Source organism: Silene latifolia, chromosome 9 (genome assembly GCF_048544455.1).
Source record: "Silene latifolia isolate original U9 population chromosome 9, ASM4854445v1, whole genome shotgun sequence".
Classification (NCBI taxonomy): domain Eukaryota; kingdom Viridiplantae; phylum Streptophyta; class Magnoliopsida; order Caryophyllales; family Caryophyllaceae; genus Silene; species Silene latifolia.
Genome location: NC_133534.1, coordinates 47,293,068 through 47,317,215, shown reverse-complemented (window position 1 = coordinate 47,317,215; position 24,148 = coordinate 47,293,068). Strand labels below are relative to the sequence as shown.

General features: G+C 39.2%; 1 protein-coding gene across 2 annotated transcripts; it reads left to right on the top strand.

Annotated features, from left to right (window-relative positions):
- Positions 1 to 12,631: 12,631 nt before the first annotated feature.
- On the top strand, positions 12,632 to 23,318 carry LOC141599707 (ATP-dependent DNA helicase Q-like 4A). 2 transcript variants are annotated; one of them, XM_074419809.1, is made up of 26 exons: positions 12,632 to 12,924; positions 13,015 to 13,059; positions 13,165 to 13,326; positions 13,561 to 13,609; positions 14,209 to 14,595; positions 14,995 to 15,165; positions 15,305 to 15,432; positions 15,588 to 16,002; positions 16,085 to 16,216; positions 16,447 to 16,533; positions 16,800 to 16,927; positions 17,449 to 17,569; positions 17,661 to 17,812; positions 17,930 to 18,065; positions 18,377 to 18,500; positions 18,576 to 18,646; positions 19,752 to 19,820; positions 19,982 to 20,110; positions 20,192 to 20,350; positions 20,459 to 20,539; positions 20,634 to 20,795; positions 20,886 to 20,941; positions 21,395 to 21,533; positions 21,626 to 21,720; positions 22,282 to 22,359; positions 22,767 to 23,318. In XM_074419809.1, exons 2-26 carry the CDS (start codon positions 13,055 to 13,057, stop codon positions 23,170 to 23,172), a joined length of 3,642 nt encoding a protein of 1,213 aa, XP_074275910.1. In that variant the 5' UTR covers positions 12,632 to 12,924; positions 13,015 to 13,054; the 3' UTR covers positions 23,173 to 23,318. The 2 variants fall into 2 exon arrangements, with proteins under 2 accessions (XP_074275910.1, XP_074275909.1); XM_074419808.1 differs by lacking the exons at positions 12,632 to 12,924; positions 13,015 to 13,059 and having other exon boundaries at positions 13,154 to 13,326.
- Positions 23,319 to 24,148: the final 830 nt, after the last annotated feature.

Below are 24,148 nucleotides of genomic sequence, written 5' to 3'. Positions count from 1 at the left end.
TTGGTAATCCGCTTTTAACTTCTCGTGGATTTGTCTTTTGGGCCTCGAAATGCGCACCAAGCTCGTTCCTTGAATAATCTCTTCACGTTAAATGCAATGCAGGATACTCGGGGACGGATTTAGCTCAATTTCCGCTGGATTCTTCACATTTCTGCAATAATGTACAAAAACATCAAAGTAGACGGAAATGGGGGAAATAGTAGCAGAAACTACACAAATGAACTCTGAAATGCGTGTAAAATAGGGTGTAAAACATCATATAAATGACACGCATCACAGTTCCTCATCACATTTACACATACTAGCATCCAAAAAGACTCCATCGCAAACATCTCTAACATAACCATTTTACACACTAGGCACATAATTCCCGACTCGATATCCCTATAACCGGTGACTGGCTTAAGCATAATGGGGCCGTGATTTTAAAATGAGGGCGCCTACTCACCCAAAATCTAGCATCCGTTGGGGCTCCCAATACACATACACTAGGTTCATTTTATTAGACTCACTACGTTCATTAGGCTCATTTGTTACAGGTTCCAAAATCGTCGCTCTGATACCACTTTGTGACACCCCCATTGTAATACTCAGGGTATTTTAGGACTTTGTTGACTGACCCTGTTGACCAAGGAAGACCTTAGGGAGGAATGGGTGAGGGACTAAGTTTGGAACATGAACCTTATAGGATTTGATTACTCGACCTAGCAGGGGCTACTCGGCTGAGTATCGCCTATACTCGACCGAGTAGAGCCTACTCGGCCGAGTACTCCAGTACTCGACCGAGTATGGCTGTTGTTGACGTGTTATTATAAAACGCAAGTTCGCGAGATTCATTTCATTTTCTCATTTTCTCGACAATTCCTTTTTCTCTAACCCTAGCCTGCCACTCTCTCCTATCACCCCTACCTCCATACACTCTCATATACATAACCTACACCTCCACCATGGTAAAGACGGGATTCGCTTAGGAAGGTTGCGTGCGTGGTCGTCATCCGTGTCATCATCGATTCACATCATTAGGTAAGTCTATGCCTTGTGTCTTCTAGTAGGTTATTGAGGATAGTTGTATAATAGGGGATGGCTATCGTTGTAGGATGCATAGCGGAGTCTGGTCTGGCTGTGTATGGATGCTTTTCATGGCTTGAGATGAGGTAGGGTTTCCCTACTCGGTTACTGTCAATTGATTTAAGATTGTGTTTGTTTGTAATTATTGTTATCTGCTGATCATCGGAGTATAAGTGTTGTGGCGACGGTGGTGATGTGGTTGTGTTGTGAAGATTGTGGTGTTGTGACAGCTGTGTTGCTGTGGTGTGTGTGTTTGTGGTGGAGTCACTTGCGGGAGTGGCTTCACACCCTAGTTCGCCCTCCGTGGAACCCGTCACGGGAGGGGATGCGCACATTAAGGGACATGGATTGTTAGTCGCTCATTGAGGAGCTGGACTTGGTAGGGATGGGCTGCGGTCACCCACTGGCGGCGAGGATTACCTATTGCGATGGGTAATCTGGCAGGGCTACACACCTTGGTGTGTAGTCGGTTACTGTGTGAGATCGGGAGACTGGGGTTGGTGGATGATCAGCTGGTTATTTATCGTACTTGTCTTACCTTAATTGCTCAGTAATTAACCCCGTGTTATGTTTTCAAAACTGTGGTGATCCATTAGGGGATGGTGAGCAGTTGGGCTTAGCAGGTATAGTTGATTGTTGTTGTTGTTGGGCATGAAGGGAATCGAGTCACCACGCTACCGGCATAGGTGTCAGACGCATGAGTTCTTTAGCAGTCATAGTTATCTCTTGTATTCAGTTTTTGTACCGTTGTTGTAAGGTATTAAAGTTATTAATTATAAATGTTCTTTTATTGTCTATTTGATCTACTACCTCGGGCGACCGAGATGGTAACACCTTCATACACGGGGATGGTCCTTGGTAAGGCATCCTGGTGTGCGGGGGTGTTACAAAGTGGTATCAAAGCCGACGATTTTGGAACCTGAACCAATAAATCTAATGAATGTAGGGTGTCAACTAAAATGAACCTGGTGTATGTGCGTTGGGAGCCCCAGCCGATGCTAGATTTTGGGTGAGTAGGCGCCCTTATTTCAAAATCATGGCCCCATCGAGCTTAAGCCAGACACGGGAAGGAGGAGTAGCTAGTAAGAGTCGTTACTCTGTGATGGTTGTCGTGTGCATCTGTGGTTAGAATAATGTGTATCAGTGTGCGTGAAAAAGCCTGGAATCGGTTAAAGGGTTTGCTGAAATGTGTAACAAGGGGTAAGTCAAATAATTGGTTGTCAATGGTTGCGTTATGTGATGATTGTTGTCTTGTAAACGTTTAGTTTAAGGTGAGTACAATGTGATCGGTGGAATGTGTAATAATGTGATAAATGAGTTAAACTTTGCTTATGCAGTAGTTGATTGTTACATGTGCTTAAGGGTGACATGTGAATTGTTATTATAGCAAAGTAGGGAATGTAAATAGAAATGACGATCGAATTGGTAAGGAATGTGCAAAAATTCGTGTTGATGCGTGTTTATGTGATAGAAGTAAGCTCTAACCGTGACGAGCCGTTTGCACGGAACTCCGAACTATGCTATTTGCTTTGCAGAAACATTAAAATTCAGATTCCATCTCAACTCTTGGAAACTCGACCGAGTAGAAATTCGTACTCGACCGAGTAGACCAGACTCGGCCGAGTATGAGGGTGCTCGACCGAGTGCCCATTTTGTGGAAATTAAAATCGCTACTGTCTTTGAAAACTCGACCGAGTAAGTAGAATACTCGATCGAGTAGTCGACACTCGGTCGAGTATACCAAGTACTCGACCGAGTACTGCTTTATCGGGACTTAACGGGGTTATACAAAAACCCTATTTTTGTCCCATTCTTTCTTATTTCCGCCTCACATCTCTTCATCTTCTTCCCTCTAAAACTCTATATTCCTCCTTTCTCAAGCTTTTGGGTGAATTCTTGGTGGTCAACTTGTTCTTTCTTGCCACAAATCAATTCAAGGTAAGGTTTTAACTCAATTTCTTCCCTTGTTTTCAAAGTTATGGTATGATTTTATCAATTTCTCGAAATTCCATTATGAGTAACTAAAATTAAGTCTTTTTCCTGTTATTCCTTGGATATAATTGTATATAAACTTCGACTATACCGTTACCTGAGCAATTTCTTGGTTTAACTTGGATTTTTGAGTTTTAGGGTTTGTTAAAATCGAAATTTGTTTGATTATCATATTGTTTTAAGCTTCTTGATGTTGGTAAAGACGTTTTGAGTAAAGTATTGGTGTTTTGAGTAAAATACTTGGTGAATTGCTGAGAAAATTTGCCTTAACAGTTCGTCTCAAATTTTTTATACAAGTAAAAAACAGTTCATCTTTTGTAAAGTTTTGGTGTGCCTAGTACCCTTGTTAAAGACTTGTCTTTTGCAACATGGTGAAAACCAGGGGACTAACCAATAAGAGGACCCGTCATAATGTTCAACTTGAAACGGGTCAGACTAGCCATGAGCCCGTGGTTCCACCGGTGGAGGCATATCCATCGGTAGTTTTCTCTGATTTCAAGCAGCGCAAGGCCTTTGTAGCCTTGATGAGACGTCCTTTCCGACCTACTCGGTGTGTGAACCCCGAGATTTTAGAGACCTTGGGGATTAAGGGAGACATAATTCATATATTTGAGATTTTGGGAATGGAGGGGTTATACCATTTAAGGAAGAAGTCCTACCCCCACCTGACCTTAGAATTCTTGAGTTTGTACGAGTATGATGAGAAGGGGAAGACTGTCTCCTTTCGCCTCATGAATGAGGATCACGAGCTGACTTTGGATGAGTTTGCGGGCCATCTGGGTTTGTGTGGACAAGGCCCTCGGGAACTGCGTCCGCGGGATCCACACTAGGCATAATCGACTCGAGGTTCTTTTGAATCGAATTAAGACAAATTAGAGTCGCCACCAAGTTTTTTTGGGAACTTGGAACCGTTCAAGTCAACTTTACACCTTTCATCGAAAAGCATAAAGCCAATCGACTACGAGTGATTAAAGATAAAGACTTGTACCCTATATCACTCGATTTGAATGACTCTCGTAATCCAATGGTATTTAGACGGATCCACAAACCATAGATCTTGAGTAAGGGGTGAGGGTACGTGTTAGGAAGCCCATAAGGACACCTAACCCCGCCCGTCGATAACGGCCTCTACTAAGTCAAGTGTCGGATTTCAAACAAGGTCATAGCTACTACGATATATGATATGCAAACATCGTTTTAAAACCCTAACATGTGACAACAATTTCTATGTCGTTTAATGCATGAATACTAACTTTGTCAAAGTTGTTTTAGCATGTTGGTTGATTTGAAATAAAAGATGCGCAAACACGGCTTAGGAGGAATGGGGGAGCCATTGGGATCTATCCTATTACAACCCAGGCATTTCATGCCGACACAACGAGAAATAAATTACAACTCAATCTAATTACAACAACTATCGTAATTACTTTGACTCAGATTACAATACAAACTAACAAAATACAACTTAAACTATTAAGTCTTAATAAACGAAACAAATGTAAACAAAAAAGCTAAAGCTAAGTTAGACTAATTAAAGATGTTAGCCGAATTATTAGTTAATAAACAAATTAGATTAGAATTAAACTAATTAAATTAAAATAAATAAGTACAAAGGCTTGAAATAAATTAGGTATAACTTATTAATTAAATTGAACCCAACTTATTAAAATTATTCACCAATCCATATTTATTAAAATAGGATTAGTAAACAATTAAAGAAACAAAAGAAGAAAAGAAACTAAAACTGGCAGACCCGTGCAATGCACGGATCAGAAGTCAGACAGACCCGTGCAAGGCACGGTTTTTGTAGAAAAGCAAAGTTAATTATGTTTTAATTACGAAATCAGTAAAATAAATTACGAAAAAATTCATTAAATTAAATTTACAGATTTTGAACCATAAAAGATAATTAAAACGACTTTTAAAAAATTAGAAATAAATAAAACAAATTAAAGGTTAATTAATTACAAATTGAATTAAATAAATACGAACTAGGTTAGGTACAATTCTAAATCGTCAACGAGTGCAAATGGAAAGGTGTTAAGCACGCACTTCCATGCTAGCGAGAAAATTAGTGAAAGGGAAGATGAATTCAATTAAGTTACAGAATTGTTAATCGGTTTTTAAAGCTATGTCGATGTACCCTAATGTGTCTAATTAGGTTATTAAATTGATCTAATGTCATCTAAATAAGTCATATGTTAACAATCAGAGGTCATACTAACATGCAACGGGTCCTAAGGTGGGTCGAATTGGCCGAGACAAACAAAGGGTCAAAAACGAGGAGCGAAGTTAGAAATTCGTTTTATTTATGCCCTACCTTGAACACGAGGATATGTAAATGAGACGGGGGTGTACGACCGACTGATGTAGCGGTTTCTTTCCCATCTCAAGTCAACGCGGTGTTCATGGTGGTACTTTAACTCATACTCGGACTAAACTAGTTTCATAGTTAATTAAACAATCGATAAACAAAAACGATAAACGAATAAAAACAAACTATAAAAAACAAACATAAAAAAACGAAATAAAAGGGAGAAAGAGGAGGATTTGATGCACCCTCAACCTAAATGTATCGTTGACACCGTCTTGGGTCGTAATCGATGGTAGATTTTATCTCGAGAGGCCGTCGTCGACGAAGAAACAAAGCAAACACGCGTTTTTATCGAATCTGGACAGCAACTTTCAAACAGCGATTTCTCCCTCGTTTCACGATGAAAATTCGATTTAAAAGATGTTTTGAAAACTAGAAAGAGAGGAGAATAGAGATCTTAAAGCAACCCCTGCTAGTTTTGGGTTATTGGGCACGAAAAACGAGCACAAACAGAACTGGACAGACAAGAATAAACCGCGAAAACAGAGTGTATAACACTCTGTTTTTCGAGGGATTTCGTGTACTCTCAAGGGCAATTTGGCTCGTAAATCTTTGTCTAATGTGTAGATGGATGTTATATGGTTAATTAGGAACAAGAAAATCGAGTTTTGATGGAGGTTTGAGGGAGGAACGAATTGTTTTTCGAGGAGGACACACAAACAGTTTCAGTTTGTATGTCGGTTTTGTGGAGGGTTTTCGGGAGGCAATTAGGGTTTGTTTCTGAGGTTTAAAGCTTGTGAGTGATGGTATGATGTATGTAGAACTTAGAGGAATGAATGTATGGTGAAGGGGTGGTATTTATAAGGAGTTAAAGTAGGTTAAAAGAGAGGGAGAGGCAATCGGGCTTCATCACGTATGGCTGCTGTCCAGCAGCTTTTGTGAGGGTTTGAGGGGGGTTTTCTTGGTGATTAAGCTAGGATAATATGGGTAGGATACTAGGGTATGGGTTAGGGTTAATGGGTACGGGTCTTGGTAGTGTTTGGAGCGGGTTTTGGGCTCGGGATTGAGCTGCCAAAACAGGGGGCTGCTCGGTTTAATGCGGGCTGATTGGGGGGTGTTTGGGGATGGAATTTGGGCCGTGGATAGGGGGTTCGAACAAGGGTGGATGGGTAGAGGCTTAGGTTGGTTAGTGTACTCGAGATTCATGCCAATTCGTAAAGGAAACGGGCTCAAAAACCGAGCTAAAAACGAGCTCAAAAAAAACATGTTTAAAAACGAGTTTTCTTCGCTTTTAAAATCGATTTTTCAAATCAATTAACCCATTAAAATAAATGACTCATAAAATGATTTTTCAAATCAAATATTTATTTTATTTTCAATAAAATAAACTTGGGAAAATAAAATTCAAAATAAAATAAATTAAATTGAAATCACTTTAAAAAAGCTTTAATTTAAATATCATTTAAATTAATAAAATGAACTCACTAAAAAAAACATTAATTTAAATATCATTTAAATTAATAAAATACTTCATCGACGACGCCCATTCTACATCGTAAAACGAGCTCCAAATAATGACAATGACAACTAAAGAACACATGTGTCCTATCATCATCGGGTGTTTGTCGGGTTCTCTATAAATTCCAATATCGACGGATACGGGTATCTACAGTTTGGAGGAGGAGGGGACGGGATACCTGAGTGACGTGGCTAAGAATAGTGGTGCCCCTCTCTACCTTCCTTTCTTGACTGGCCGACCTGCCCCTAGTGCCAGTGTTATGCTGATCAATGATGTGCAGCATGTTTCCCTTCGTATGTTCCTGAGGATGATGACTTGTTTGTTGTATGCGAGAGATGATGTGAGCAAGCTTAATTCTCATGAGGTCATATTGCTTATGTCTTACCTTAACCTGCACCGTAGGAAGCCGTTCTATTATAGTGCTCCAGGGATAGTGTGCTCTAGTCTGGAGCGCATGGCACAGTCTCAGACCCGACACATTGCTTGCGGGGCCATAGTGACCCGCCTAGCTCAGCGTCTGGCTGATTTTGAGGCCCCACCTCCAGAGGGGGATGAGTATGTGGAGACCGTTCCTACCATGGACGCCCAGTATTGGCGTCAGAACAGATGGTTGAGGAAGTTGGATGACGGGTCTTATGCCTGGAGGGTGAGGGGATCTATGTGGATGGTACTTCCTGACCCTGCCCATCTCCCTGTTGTCGACCACTTGGCCGAGTGGGAACCCTGTGTTATACCTAGGCCTGAGCCCCAGACCTATCTGATTGATCCTACCATTCTCTTGGATCTACCTGAGCCTGTCCTGGTACCTGAGGAACAGCAGGTACCTCCCCCACCTCGTGAGCGCCGTAGGGTTAGGCAGTCTAGGACAGATCCGGTCGAACCTGAGCCCTCTTACTCTGCCCCTGGCTTCTACCCTCACCAGTACTCGCCCTACCCTACGGTGCATGATCCTAAGATGCAGCCGAGTGACTTGTCTGAGCGGATCTCTACTACTTTGGTTCTCCGCAACATGCACGAGATGGCCCTTAATCAGGGCATAGGGGCATAGCTAGCGCAGCCTGTTTGGTGGAGAGGACCTGGAGTGGACACAGGAGTCTTCCATAGCTACGGAGTTGATCCCGGTTTTTGGAGGCCACCTGAGGAGACCGAGTTTGGCTGCCTCGCAGGACCGTGGGGAGCCAACTACGGCAGCCAGCTAGGAGGAGACTACTCAGCAGCAGCAGGTTTTCCGGGAGCAGGTAGCTCGGGTGCAGGTACTTCTGGTGGAGGTGGTGATCAGAACAGAACATGGAGGAGGGTCCTAGCTATTGATCCTTTTGTTGTATTTCTTGGATTTGTTTCTCTTGTGTTGGATGTTTACTTTCCGAATTTATTTCTTACTGTTGGATGACTGTACTCGGCCATAAGGCCGTTACTTATTTAGCTTATTGTGAAGTGACTCTTTGAGTTGGTTATGTTTAGTATGGTGGTAGTAAGTTTGGTTGCAGGTGAATTCGAGGATGCATTGTGTTGCAGTGCCTTAAAAAGCTCTCTGCCTGTTTAAACTCGACCGAGTAACGGCACTACTCGACCGAGTAAAGCTTACTCGGCCGAGTATACTATTATACTCGACCGAGTAGAGTATACTCGACCGAGTAGCCACTCATACTCGGCCGAATGTGACTGTTACAGGAACCTTTTGTGTTTGATATTTTTCGAACCATCAAATCTATCTGAATATTGGTGTGTCAAGTGTGTGGGTGTCTCATAGTATCGGTTAGCGTAACCAATTGTCCAATAATGGACTACGATCATGTTACATGTATGCATGTGCTTGGATAATATGTCAAAATATGAAAGTTTCTTCACATTGCTATGGTCAACATGAAGGCTCTTATCTTGTTCAAGGTGCTATAATTCGATATACAAGCATATCTGTATACATAATGTGTGAATGATGACGTAATGACAAGAAGTGCCATAGCTGTCATAAGTCATGTACGTATATATGCTTGGTTATTTAATGCAATCTTCCGTGGTGTCAGTAATTGATAACTGGATGAGTGAAACTTAATGGTCGTTACGTCACTAGATAACGGTTAATTGGTAGCGTTATTATTATTCGGTGACAATATGTCTATATATATATAGATTACTTAATTTTCGTCACATTATATTGTTTATGGGTCGTAATTGTGTTATGCCATAAATTGAGTTTCGTGGCATGAATCAAGGTTAGCCGCAGTTTGTGAGTAATGTCACTATTACGATATAAGTGTCTATTTTGGGAACGGGGAAGTTGTTAGTAGTGAATTTCGGGGACGAAGTTCCTTTAAGAGGGGAAGAGTAATGTCGCAAAAACAAATGATGAAACTTATGTCTATAGTATTTGAAATTACATTTATATTACATGTATTGAAGTTGCATTGAAGTTGCATGTATGATTCCTTGAAGTTGCATGGAAGTTTCGCGGATGTGTATCTTTGCTGGTTGTTGTGTTACTTTTAACAAGATGGGGTATTAAAAAAAAAAATAGTATGGGATGGGAACATATTTTGCTGTGAATCTGTGGTAGGATTATTTCCCTGTATATTTTGTGTGTGATAGTTGTTGGCCGGTAACACATGGGAGAGTAGTTATGGTGGTATGCTTGTTTGTTTGAATAATGTGGTGGAGTGGTGGTATCAAGGTCGGCCAGAGTTCGTATGTCTTTATGTATGTGGATTGTGTTCATAATGCGTAACCTTGTTGTTGGTGTCGTGGGGACTGAACTTCGGGGACGAAGTTCTTTTTAAAGGAGGAAGACTGTAATACTCAGGATATTTTAGGACTTTTTTGACTGACCATGTTGACCAAGGAAGACCTTAGGGAGGAATGGGTGAGGGACTAAGTTTGGAACATGAACCTTATAGGATTTGATTACTCGACCTAGCAGGGGCTACTCGGCCGAGTATCGCCTATACTCGACCGAGTAGAGCCTACTCGGCTGAGTACTCCAGTACTCGACCGAGTATGGCTGTTGTTGACGTGTTATTATAAAACGCAAGTTCGCGAGATTCATTTCATTTTCTCATTTTCTCGACAATTCCTTTTTCTCTAACCCTAGCCTGCCACTCTCTCCTATCACCCCTACCTCCATACACTCTCATATACATAACCTACACCTCCACCATGGGAAATACGGGATTCGCTTAGGAAGGTTGCGTGCGTGGTCGTCATCCGTGTCATCATCGATTCACATAATTAGGTAAGTCTTTGCCTTGTGTCTTCTAGTAGGTTATTGAGGATAGTTGTATAATAGGGGATGGCTATCATTGTAGGATGCATAGAGGAGTCTGGTCTGGCTGTGTATGGATGCTTTTCATGGCTTGCGACGAGGTAGGGTTTCCCTACTCGGTTATTGTCAATTGATTTAGGATTGTGTTTGTTTGTAATTATTGTTATCTGCTGATCATCGGAGTATGAGTGTTGTGGCGACGGTGGTGATGTGGTTGTGTTGTGACGGTTGTGGTGTTGTGACAGCTGTGTTGTTGTGGTGTGTGTGTTTGTGGTGGAGTCACTTGCGGGAGTGGCTTCACACCTTAGTTCGCCCTCCGTGGAACCCGTCACGGGAGGGGATGTGCACATTAAGGGACATGGATTGTTAGTCGCTCATTGAGGAGCTGGACTCAGTGGGGATGAGCTGCGGTCACCCACTGGCGGCGAGGATTACCTGTTGCGATGGGTAATCTGGCAGGGCTACACACCTTGGTGTGTAGTCGGTTACTGTGTGAGATCGGGAGACCGGGGTTGGTGGATGATCAGCTGGTTATTTATCGTACTTGTCTTACCTTAATTGCTCAGTAACTGACCCCGTGTTATGTTTTCAAAACTGTGGTGATCCATTCGGGGATGGTGAGCAGTTGGGCTTAGCAGTACGATTGATTGTTCTTTGTTGGGCATGGAGGGAATCGAGTCACCACGCTACCGGCATAGGTGTCAGACGCATGAGTTCTTTAGCAGTCATAGTTATCTCTTGTATTCAGTTTTTGTACCGTGGTTGTAAGGTGTTAAAGTTATTAATTATAAATGTTCTTTTATTGTCTATTTGATCTACTACCTCGGGCGACCGAGATGGTAACACCTTCATACACGGGGATGGTCCTTGGTAAGGCATCCTGGTGTGCGGGGGTGTTACACCCATATACCAAGGAGCCTTAACAAGACCTTCTCTAGCATAAAAGGGCATCACCATCTCGGTTGCCCGAGGACAACAATAATCAAATGTCGATAAAAGAACAATTAAGTTACATTACAGTGATTAACAAACTAAGATATACAAAAGGTACAACTCGGACTACTATTAGCTAAGAGAACTACACTTCTGTCATGACTCGTGAAGACTCATCCCGCTAAGCATTCAGCTTTCATCCAAGACATCACCTGCTAAGACTGACTGCTCACCATAAGGGATCACGACAGACACAACATAAGTAAACAAGAAGGCAAAACCACGCATGGTCAGTAACTGAAGAAACAGATCATTCACTACCAACACAATATAAATACGACAAGACACACATAAACCACATCTCCTCCAATCAATCACCGTCACCAACTGTTCACTGGACCAACCCTCCCAGTGGGGGACCGCAGCCGTACCCACCAAATCCCCGCTCATCATACCGAGTGATAACCCTGTCCCATTAATGTGCATATCACCTCCCGTTGCGGGTTCCACGGAGGGCGAAACTAGGGCATGGAGCCACTCCCGCAAGTGACTCCACTCAGCCGAGGACGCACCTCGAGAACCAAAGACAACAACCACAACCAGCTGTATCACAACAATGACAATAAAAACAACACAACACTAAACAATTACCACAACCAGTCAACCATACCGACACTACATCAATCAAACCACATCACGGACACTCTAGAAAACCAACAGTACTGAGTAGGCGAACCTACGTTTAGCGCACCGCAGCGATTCCGCGTCCGACCACACGATAACAATCAACCAGGCAATACACCTATACAAACAATACAATCACCTATCACTATTACCACAACCCTAACTGAAACAACAAACAACAATGATGATGACGGTGACATACCTAGGCATAGCAAACCGGCGTCAAGACCGCTACCCGACTCAAACAACCCATCCCCATGGCACAAGCATCCTCAAGGACTCCAAAGGGAGGAACTATGGTGAAGGGAAGGAGAAGAGACGACATTTAGGTTTAGGGAAGAGAGGCGGAAATGATTTGCGGTTTCCCAAAACACGACTTATAAATCCTCACTGCAAACACGCTACTCGATCGAGTAACTAACTTACTCGATCGAGTGACCCCTACTCGATCGAGCTTCCAAACTACTCGATCGAGTAGCCTCGACTAGATCGAGTACCCCACACCCAAAGCTTACCACGTAACAAGTCCTAGCTCGTAAGGTTTCCAAAGGTCAAGGCATGTCACTAAGGTCGGTCAACGTCGGTCAACGGGTCCCTAAAAGGACGGGTATTACAATAACCGCAAATTCTTCTTTCTTCGTCTAAAATAAATAAGATGAGATTTTGTGACCCTTTTATGGTCAAATGTAACCATAGTGGTCTAGTTAGTGTTAAAGACTTAAAGCTTATGATGACTTGTTTTTAAAAAATGGTCACATTTAACCGTAAAATAGTCCCAAAATCCCGTCTTACTGTTTCGTACAAAAATAACCCGCCTAAAGATAGACGAACTCGGTTTACATAGAAGTTCTAAAAAAAATAACTCAGTTTATATGATAACACTTGAACATATAGAAAATTCAATTTCCAACGTTCTAAAAGCCTTTGCAAACTCCCGCCTATCTCTCTCAGTAATTCGTCCTTTCCCTCCCTCTCATTTCATTTCCGCTACCAAAATTCCCCTTAATTTCTAGGGTTTCCAATTCAATCACTCACATTCCCAACACTTTCTTCAAAAAATTAATCTAATTCAATTCAATTTAGTTCCTTGACAGATTTCTAGGGTTAACCTAACATTTTTGCTGCTTGCTCCGAACTAGTTCACGCTTCACTTAACTTGTAAGTGTTTGTTTTTTCTAATTTGATTAGTTCATCGATTGGATTACGAATTTAGGGTTTTGATGCGTTTTTCTGCTTACATTTTGGCAGGTTTGATGATTAATTTGTGGTAAAAGTGAGCATTCAAATTATGAGGTAAAGAAAATGTTTGTTTAGTGCTGTAGTATTTGATTTTAGCGAGTCGATTTTCGGGTGATAAGCGTAACATGTTGATTAATTGATTGAGTTTATGTCGAACAGTGGCTTGATTTTGATGTCTGGGACAAAATTAGATAAGAAACAGCCTAAAGTTAATTTGAATGAGCATGTTCGAGCTCTTAATAATTTTTCGACTCAAGATAAGTTCTTGTCCTCAAATTTCTTGTTTTCTCTGCCTACGCAAAAGCCGCCTTTTCAAGACAGGTACGTCATTGTAATTGTCTTAACATTCCCCGCTTTTGCTTTTCATTATGGTCTGGTATAGTGGTATGTTATGATATTTGGATTCAGTGATTACTGATCAGTGTAGTTCTAAAGATTAGACTAACTGTTGTGTAATCGTAATGAGAAAAATAACGAGCACAAGTTCAAATAGTTGCCGGTTTGATGCTGTACTTGCTTACTGCTTATTACTCACAAATTTCATTTTCATATTAGGCTGATGAGCTTTCAAGTCCAGAGTATTGGGATGGCACAGGTGGATCAGGTAAAAAAGTACGCCTTTTGTTCAGTCATATTCGTACTGTAGGTGTACTACTACTGGGGCAGACATGCCCTATGTTGCTCGGACTCGGTGAGAAGTATCCGACACGGGTACGTGTCCAAGTGTCGGATTCGTCTATTTTTATGAAAAAATTCATGTTTTTGGTCTAAAATGAAGTGTCCGAGTGTCCTACCCATGTCCGAGTGTCCAGTGTCCGACACGGGTACGCGATGTCATATTGAAGAGTCCGAGCAACATAGGACATGCCGGTTTTCATAATGATTTGGTTATTAAGAAGTCTAAATTTTATATTTCTCATTTATATTTTTTAATGTCTACCTGGTTATCTGAGTGTTTAAACATGTATTCATATTTGTATTCTCTTCCATTTCACCGTTTTCAGATTGTCTCTTCCTTCTACTCTTTACTGGCCTAGATTTTGTTTTGAAAACTTTAAACTGTGCTTCAAATGAAACAACCAGAGTCATGCACAATTAAGTATTTAATGGACTGTCTCATCTGCATATGAATCTCAATTCAAGTACTACAATTTTTAGGAAGATTTTGATGACTATCCAAACCTTTGTGTCAACCTTTGTCAGGCCTGGAAAGCTCTCTCAAATCTTCAGCTCTGCCACCGAAGCTATACCAGACCTGGGAAAACTGTACCAGCGCTGAAGGGTGACAATGCGTTGAATACTTCAAATAATGATGATAGAAGAAAGTATGTTGAAAATCGACAATGGCAACAGAAAGCTGATGAAAGCAAGGCTAAACGTACCAATGCTGCTGGATATCACGCTTCCTCGATTCCAACCTACCCGGTTGCTGAAGTTAGATGTTCTTTTCAGGGCCAGAACACGAACGAAGCATTTGTGCCACATAACTCTTGTCCACAAATCCCAGAAGGTTCACGGGATCATAATGTCAAGTCAACAGTGCCAGATGAAGCAATGACTGATGTTGTGAACGATGATGATATTTTTGGGGTAATCAGCTTTCCAGTTTCAGTATTACACATTCGCTGTTTGGTGCTTCAGGCTCATTTATCATTTAATTGTCTGTTTTGTGTAATGAGGTCTTCTATTGGGGCTCGCAGTAAGACTAGTCCCAAAAAAATTTAGTTGCATTTCATGGTAAATAATTTAAACTACTGAATAACCCCAAATGTCCAATTATGAGTTAGCTACACTTGTTAAAACATTCTCCGTATATACTTTGGTGGCAAATCAACTCCTGAATGTGAAAATCAATTATGAATATTTAGACTATTTGGTGACTACAATGGAGTTTAAACTTTGCTATTACAGAATACTTCATGGTCACCATCTTAAAACTTTGAAAATTAGAAGTCTGTATTATACATTTAACTCACGCTTGGAATTCAGAACATTGATGTCGATCAAATAGTGATGGAGCACTACCAATCAAGCTGCACCCCTCAGCCTAATTCCATGCGTCCACCAAGTACTCCCATGCCAGATAGACATGATGCGGTGAGAGATGATGTTAATTGCTTGCCTCCAGAGTTGTCTTCGCCATGCATCCATGGACTTAAGGTAAGTCTTTTCCGGTTTTCAGTTTATCAGTATTGTTAACATAAAAAAATGATGATAATTGGATCCGATTAATGCATAATAATGAATTTTTGAAACAAGTTTTTCCTCAGTTTTAATACCTTCTTATCTCCATTTGTAGCTGGGACTGTGTCCTGATGTTACAACTCATCTGCAAGAGATGAAAGACATGTTAATTTCCATTTCAAATGAGCTCCTTGACAGTTTTGACCTGAGTCCTGAAAGGATGGAGAAGCTTCGCCAAGATAGGTATGCTGAAGCACTGTCCTTGTGACCTGGCTATCTCCATCGGCTATGCATTCATATTCTTCCATTTTATGCAGCATATAATATTTGTCTGACTGTAACCAGTCAAATGCTATCGTAGAGAATTTTGTCTGACACTGCAAATTTTATTTGATTAGGTTGCAGTTAAATAAGCAGATTCAGCAGCTTGAGACATATATTCGCAATTCAGCTGTTGATAAAGAAAGGCAGAGTTCACAATTTTCTACATCAAATGCAAATGGAAGGGATTTTCATTTTGAGACTCCTTTAGTGTCAGTTGGGTCAATAAATGGATATGATACTCCTCATGCACCTGGCTGCAGAACTGTTCCAGTGAGATTAGATAACCAATTTATGGCTTTTGATGAGCCAGGTGGTTACTCAAGTTGTAACTTATCATCGATTCCATTCTCTTCCACAGAGAGGTTTGACTTTTCATCAGCTCCTGTAGATAGGGCATATAAGCCCCGCCTTATTGATGTAAATTACATTGAAGGCTCAAATGACAAGAAGTGGAGCAGTAAAGATTTTCCTTGGACGAAGAAATTGGAGGTATGTAAGGAGTACTTGCATCCTTGTGTAGATATTTCATTGGCTCGTGGTTATATTTGATTGTTCTGAATAAATCTTTCAGGCAAATAACAAAAAGGTGTTTGGAAACCATTCTTTCCGACCCAATCAAAGAGAAGTAATAAATGCAACAATGAGTGGTCATGACGTTTTTGTTTTGATGCCAACTGGTGGTGGGAAAAGTCTAACGTATCAGGTAAAGTCCTCCTTAAAACCGAGTTGCTATTGTGGTATCTTCTTGTGAGATTTATAATTGATACTTGTATAGAAAAAATTAATACACTCATTGGCAGCTTCATCTCATTGTTTTGGTGCTTCTGTTATTCTAAGGACATGGAAAACTCACTCAATGAGGGCATTGCTTATCTTTCCGTATTTAGTAAGCTTCTAAGCTGCTTGACGCATGTGTTTGTTTTCAATTTGCAGTTGCCTGCTCTGGTTTGTCCTGGAGTAACACTAGTGATTTCACCACTTGTTTCTCTCATCCAAGATCAAATTATGCATCTTCTGCAGGTGACTAATCACCTTCCTGTTTGTTTAAAGCAACAATCTGTGATAAGGATTTTGAAATTCTAAATAATTGGCATATCTAACAATGAAACATCAAGAGCATTTCCACATGACTTATAATATGTTGTTCTTTTATCATCTGCTATTTATATAGTATTTAATAGAAGCTATAAGTTCATAGCTATTCTCTTTAGTTTTGTTCCTGGAACACTTCATTAGGTCATTTGGCAAAGTGACTAGTTACCTTCCTTGTCATGATTGCTTGACAGGCAAATATACCCGCTGCTTACTTAAGCGCCACCATGGAGTGGAGTGAACAGCAAGAGATACTTAGAGAACTCTGTTCAGATAATTGTCGATATAAGCTCTTGTACGTAACACCTGAGAAAGTTGCTAAGTGAGTATTCCAGTTCAAGACTGTATATTTATGCTCACTGTAGCGAGAGCCGAGAAGATCTTTCTTTTGTTCTCAATTTGATAGATTACAAAGAGAAGGTTATCAGTTTGTTTGTTTGGTATATGGACCTTGTTAGAAGTTTATTTTTCAAACTCAGGATTCTATGAGAATCACAAAATTAGATCCTCTATGTTTGTTACGGCTTATGTCAATGGCGCATGCTTAAGCTTGGATATTCTGAAATGATTTTTTTATTATTATTATTGTTGCTACTACTATTCATATGCATAAAAATTGATAAATGCCCATTTAGAAGTTACAGCCTATTACAGTAAAATTTCTTCTTAGTCAAGAGCCTCAGCGGATCAGATCAGAATGTCTGAGTGTCTGACAACATATTCCTATGTTTGCTGTTTAGGTGGTGTCTGCAAGACATCTCAAAATATTAAATATTTTGCACCCTTTGGTTTTGCTTTTGAAATAGCCATTACAAATGCCTCAATGAAGTTGACTAATTGCAGGAGTGATGTATTCTTGCGCAATTTGGAAAAGTTATATTCCCTTGAGCTGCTGGCCAGAGTTGTAATTGACGAAGCCCACTGTGTCAGCCAATGGGGACATGATTTTAGGCCGGACTATCAGGTATCATTTCTAGTCCTGAATGGAATTTTTTTTTGCCGTTTGCACTTTTTGTATGGTAGAGTAAAGCTTTAATCTATTGGTTAATGTCTAGGGTCTTGGTATCTTAAAGCAGAAGTTTCCTAACACACCAGTGCTAGCTTTAACTGCTACGGCTACAGCTGTAGTTAAGGAGGATGTTGTTCAGGCACTGGGTCTTGCAAATTGCATCATCTTTCGTCAAAGTTTCAACCGTCCAAATTTGTGGTAGGTCCTGCAAAATGTGGTTTTGGAACATTTGTCTTGTGGGACCTCAGCTTTATATGATTATAATTCTTTTGTTTGTCTTGCTAAAGTAATGATACTTTTACCCCTTTGATTTAGGTATTCAGTTCTTCCCAAGACAAAGAAGTGTGTGGAAGACATAGACAAGTTTATTAGACAAAACCACTATGATGAATGTGGAATCATATATTGTCTTTCGAGAATGGACTGTGAAAAAGTTGCTGAGAAATTGCAGGTATTTCTTTCTTTCTTTCATGTGTTATAGTTTACTTGAGGATGGTTTATTAATCAGGATACATTTTTTTAAATGCTGTAACTTCTATTTTATCAATGATAAATTGCTTCAGTTATTATAAGCGTAAGTAGCTTGCAAAGGGTATAAATAACAGCAATCTTCAACAGCGTTTGATTCTAAAGGAACTTATTGCTGTTGCATTCTGTTTCAGAACTCTCCTTAAGACACTGATTATTCCCGTTGTTTCCAGGATTTGTTTTATGACTGCTTCCAGTTTACAGTTATGCTAAGTTGTTTAGCTGTTTCTTCAGGAGTGCGGACACAAAACAGCTTTCTACCATGGCAGTATGGAGCCTGCTCACCGTACCTTAGTACAGAAGCAATGGAGTAAAGATGAAATTAACATTATCTGTGCAACTGTGGCATTTGGAATGGGTAACTTTTTCGCTTTTTGTTTCGATTGCAAAGATCTCAATAGTTAGTATCTGACACTGGCATTTCAATATTCAGGTATCAATAAGCCAGATGTTCGTTTTGTGATTCACCATTCTCTTCCAAAATCTATAGAAGGCTATCATCAGGTCTCACTGTAAAAACTTAGGCTACAGTTATTTTCTATGAGTGATGCTCCACAGGTGCTTGTAACATAGCACTATGCATGTTTGACAACTCAGTAACTTTCAAATTGTTTGAATTTTTGAAACAAAGATTAGAAGCCTCTTAATGTTGTTTCTACTGATATATATCACCTCAATCATTTTGTTTTTCATAGAGATTGTGTTACTTCTTACTGCGATTAATTGCATATCTATTCACTTGAATTAGCTAATAAGTTTGCTTGACTTCGCAAATTGATTTGGTTGAATTCGAATATCACTAAGATTAAATTGGCGATTTTTAGCCTAAAATGGTGTTGAATTGCATTGAATTCGTAACAAATAGTGAATCGTGTCATATTCGTCAAAAATAGTGAATCAAAAGTGGTCTATTTAATATCATTTTAGCAACTGTGGCGTGGCTTAGTTTATTTGCTTTAGTATTATATAAAGTACTCCTTATCTTGTAGATGGAGAAAAAGGGTAGGAAATTTTCTTTTATTAACTTTAGTCTATACACAAAATGCTCCTTTAGATAAAAAATTACCTTGTATAATCTTCAATGTTAATTTTGCCAAGAGCGTTTCTTGGCTCATATGAAAAGAAATATGAAGAAAAAAAACTCCTTTTAATAATATACGAAAGGAGAAAGTGAAACCTGTGAAAAGGGTGGCGGGGATTGCTATTTTCATTGTACATCTTTTTATTAAAACAAAGTATACATTTTTTTTCGTTCTTCTGCCTTGAAATCCTTGATGAGTTATGAAACAATTGGTAAATAAGATAGATTTAATTATATAGGTTTGTTTTTTTATAACTTTTTATGTAATATTAATATTAATTTTAAGTTTAAAAAAATCTAGTGTATTTATGTTATGAATTCACATTATGTTTATTGTCATACTCGAGCGTATCGTCACAAATCCAAATTGGGTAATATGAATCTGGTAATCATGGTATCAGCTATATGCCAAATGTAACGCCAACACTATTGAACATCTGTCTAGTGGAGTAATTGTTTCAATTTCAGTGTTAATTTATAAGTGAATTTACGGTTCTATTGCGACTTACAGAACTTTTAATGATACAGGAATGTGGTCGTGCTGGTAGAGATGGCGTGCGTGCATCTTGTGTGCTGTTTTATAGTTACAGTGATTATGTAAGTCCTTGTTCCCCAATTACTATTGTGATTACTGTACGTCGACTTTTTAAACATGGTGTTCAATATCTGGCTTTAGTATAAGAAGCCAATGCATGCATCTGAATGTATGTGCATTTATCTTTGTTTCATTTTATCTGTCATTGTTCATCCTTTCCCAGATTCGTGTCAAAAACATGCTCAGCCAAGGGGTTGCCGAGCAGTCTCCCTTTACGTATGCACAAAACCGTCCATCTTCAACAAATTCTGGTAGAATTATCGAAACTAACATGGAGAACCTTCTACGCATGGTATTTGAAGTTCTCATGTCAGTTCTTTTGATTTACTTTTGTTACTGTGAGATTTTGACATAACAAAATTGGATGTACCAGGTTAGTTACAGTGAAAATGAAGTCGATTGTCGACGTCTCTTGCAACTTGGCCATTTCGGAGAAAATTTTAATTCTCTGAACTGTAGGAAAACATGTGACAACTGCTCTAAGAACATTAGTAGTATTGAGAAAGATATGACCAACACTGCAAAACAACTAGTAAGGAAACATTTTGTATTTGGCTTTTATATATTTCCGTCATAAAAATGCATTTTTACCTAATGAATCATGAATGTAATGATTTGCTCAATTGCTCAATCTCTAAAGGTAGAGCTTGTGAAGGCAACAAGGCAGCAATTCTCATCGGCTCATATCTTGGAAGTCTTCAGGGGTTCTTTAAGCCAATATGTGAGAAATTAGAAGCATCTTCGTGTTTTCTGGAATCTGGATTTCATTGATCTCATGACACTAGTATTTAATTCAATCACTGTTGGAAGTTCAGGTCAAGAAACAAAAACATGAAACTCTGAGTTTGCATGGAACTGGTAAAAGTTTGGCCAAAGGCGAAGCTTCTCGAGTGCTTCGACACCTAGTGGTTGAAGACATTCTTGTTGAGGAAGTCAAGAAAAGTGATGTTTATGGATCTGTCTCATCAATTTTAAAGGCATGTTAAAATATTAGAGCGTTTTCTTCTGTAATCTCTCCTAGTTGCTTAATTATGTAATACGGTTTAGATGCTTTTCCTTAATTTCAGGTCAATGAATCCAAATCCAGAATGCTTTTCTCGGGAAGTCAGAGAATTATTTTAAGGTCAGCCTCTTTACCCATCATCTCCTTAATGGCGGACTAATGCTATCATGTTGTACTCCCTTGTTTCACATCATCGTGTTTCAAAATAGGTGGAGGGAAATTTGAAAATTTTATAGAATTCAGTAATAAGGGAGAATATGAGAACTTTTGGAAAATCAACTATAGTGCTGTACGCTCTGGAAGATATTTTAACCTGTTGAGCTCTTTACTGTGATTAGTGTCATTTTCTCCGTAAATCCTGATTTGCTTTGATCGCTTATAATTTGTACGGAGTATTTAATTGATGTGAATATGTGATCGCTTGATTTAGTGACATCTATGTAGTAATGCAGCTTGAAAATTGGCAACATTAACTTATCCAGTAAAGTGATAAGTCTGATAACCATCTTGGTGTCTGCGTGTGCTCTTGGTTGCTGTTGTCTGTTGTTGACTTCTCATGTGAATAACTTCCAGATTCCCTTCCCCTACAAAAATATCAACTCTCAAATCGACGAAACCTGATGTAACACCAGCCAAGGACTCTCTCACTACTAGCAAAACAAGCCCTCTTCAATGCGACGCTTTTGCTAAACCTGGACCCGAAGCTGATGTGGTAAGAGTCAAATATGACCTCTTCACTTGAGAATATTGAAGTAGAAGCGTTAGTTGTTTGGTCTATTACTTATGTTATAAAATGTTAATCAGGAAATATCTGCCAAATTGTACTCTGCTCTGAGAGTGCTGAGAACGGCCCTTATGAAAGAAGGTGGAGATAGGGTCATGGCGTACCACATATTCGGGTAAATCAGTCTAATTATTTCCTTAATCTTACCACTGATATTCATTGCCGGCATGCATACAACCATTGCAAATTCTCATATGGGAATGTCTTATATTGGATTATACTGACTTATCGAATAGTTATTTCCTTATTTCAGTTTTTAATGGGTTGTTATTTGGATGGGAATTCTAATTAAATAGGTCCATTTCACATTGTATAAATACGAGTATATGACAAAGCTTATATAGGTGGAGACTTGAATATATAAGAAAGTTCCAGTATAATCATCTCCTACTCTCTTGTTTTTTCATGTTTCTTATGTTCCTTATTATATTATATACTCCGTAATATGGTAATATCTGTGAAAACATAGATATGCTACTTAGAAAATAGAACAACAGTAGTAGTATAAAACTAAGAACTTCTGAGGTAATTGTATGCTACAATAGAAAACTAAAATTTCTTAATGGCAGGACACTTTTCTGGTGAAACATTTTATTTATGCTTGTGATGATCCAAGTATACAACCAAAATCAACAGGTTATTGAATATTCTTACCACTTGTTTGTGACTGGACCAGGAACATGGCTTTGCAGAATATCAGCAAGAGAGTGCCTCGAACTAAAGAAGAACTACTTGAAATCAATGGCATTAGCAAGTAAGGTTTTTAGCTTGTTCAAGATTTCAATTTTGTTTTAATTTGATTTTTCAATTAGCATAATTAAACGTTGTTTAAATTCTAATGGAGCCACAGATGAACTATTCTTTCATTTTGGATTATGATGGAATAAAGCTAAGTGGGTGTACTAATATGGATATGCCTCTTTTCACGATGTAGTAGTAATCATTTGATACGATTCTAGATGTTTTCTTTATGCTTCTTCGGAAAAAATCTCCCAATTTTGTTCGACATTGGAGTAAGCCTGTATCGCCGCCGGGCTCTCCTGTAGTGCATCATTTTGCAAGAGCCTTTGAGGCAGGAGTGATGTTACTGTAAATATAGATCTTAGTACTAAACTGTTTCACTTATACATATGGTTTATCATGTTTCTTTCCCTAACTTAGGGCAAAAGTGAACAAGTATGGTGACCGTGTTCTGGAAACCATTGAAGCTGTCGTGAAGGAACACTCCAATTTCGATACTAAGAACAATAGCAGCAGTAATGAAAGTTCAGATTCAATAAAAAGAAGAAGAGAAACTAGCAAAGTATCAAATGCCACATCCAACGAGGATGACGATATGATTGCAAGCACCGGAAGATCAAAGAAGCGAGCTGTTAAAGCAATGCAAAATACTGCAGAAATTAAAGCCCTAGACATTGAACTTTTTGATGCTTGCCTAGATGCTGAAGAACTTGATTTTGATGAAACAATTTTTGATGTTCAGGCTACAAACAGCTTGATTCCGAAGGGTGATGTAAATGTTAATGGCAGAAAATTGCCTCCTTGGCCTGAAAATGGAGAAAGATGACAATCGGAAGTGTTATATTCTCAGTAGGTGATGTGTAAATAGTACGAAACGCATTGTCGGTATTTATTAGCTCAGACACACTCTTATGCTTGAATTTTATTAAAATAGAGATCTAATGCTTCCAGAGTATTGGGATGCGTCCCAAATCATTTATCGTACATATTAAATGGAACGTCGTAGTTCATGTTTGCAGTTCAACAGGATGAATGTGATAGAATAACTAAATAACAGACTTGAATAACAGACTTTGGGTTTGGCGCCAAAAGTTGTTATGAAAGTTGTTGGAAGTGAGCTGCCAGTTAGTTAGGAATTAGCTGTCAAATTGTGATATATAAGCAATACTCAGCAATTGTAATTGATTCATTCATCATTTTATACACAAACTCAATACAAACTTAATCTTTCAACTATTTCTATCTCTCTCTATAATTCTTCTATGACTGTTGAGTGTGTATAGAACCTCGAAACTCCTAATTCTTCCATCAATTCAAGGTAGTTTCCTGCATTCTATATCATTGGTATCAACTTTTTGATCCTTTGTAATCGCTTCCGCACAATTCACATTACAATTACGATTTTCCCCCAAATTTGTTAGAACCCTAAACCGGCACTTTTCAACTAGAAGATTGACAATGCAAAGAATTAAAAACAAGAATGGAGGGACGAATTTCGACTTTAGAGCGAAATTGGAGCAAAGAAATCTTCGGTTCTTGGAGAAATCATGGCGTTGTTAAAGGCGCAGGAGCAAGAAAAGGGGATTAGTGGTCGAGATGCTGTAATTGAAAATGGCGAATCTTCTCACCACAGTAATCAAAATAATCTCAAATTCACTCCAAAACTTGAGTTTCCTTCTTTCGATGGTAATAATCCTCGTATTTGGATGAAAAAGTGTTTGAAATATTTCAATTTGTGCAAAATTCCTGAGAATCAACGTGTTGATTTAGCTAGTATGTACATGATAGGACGAGCTGAATCA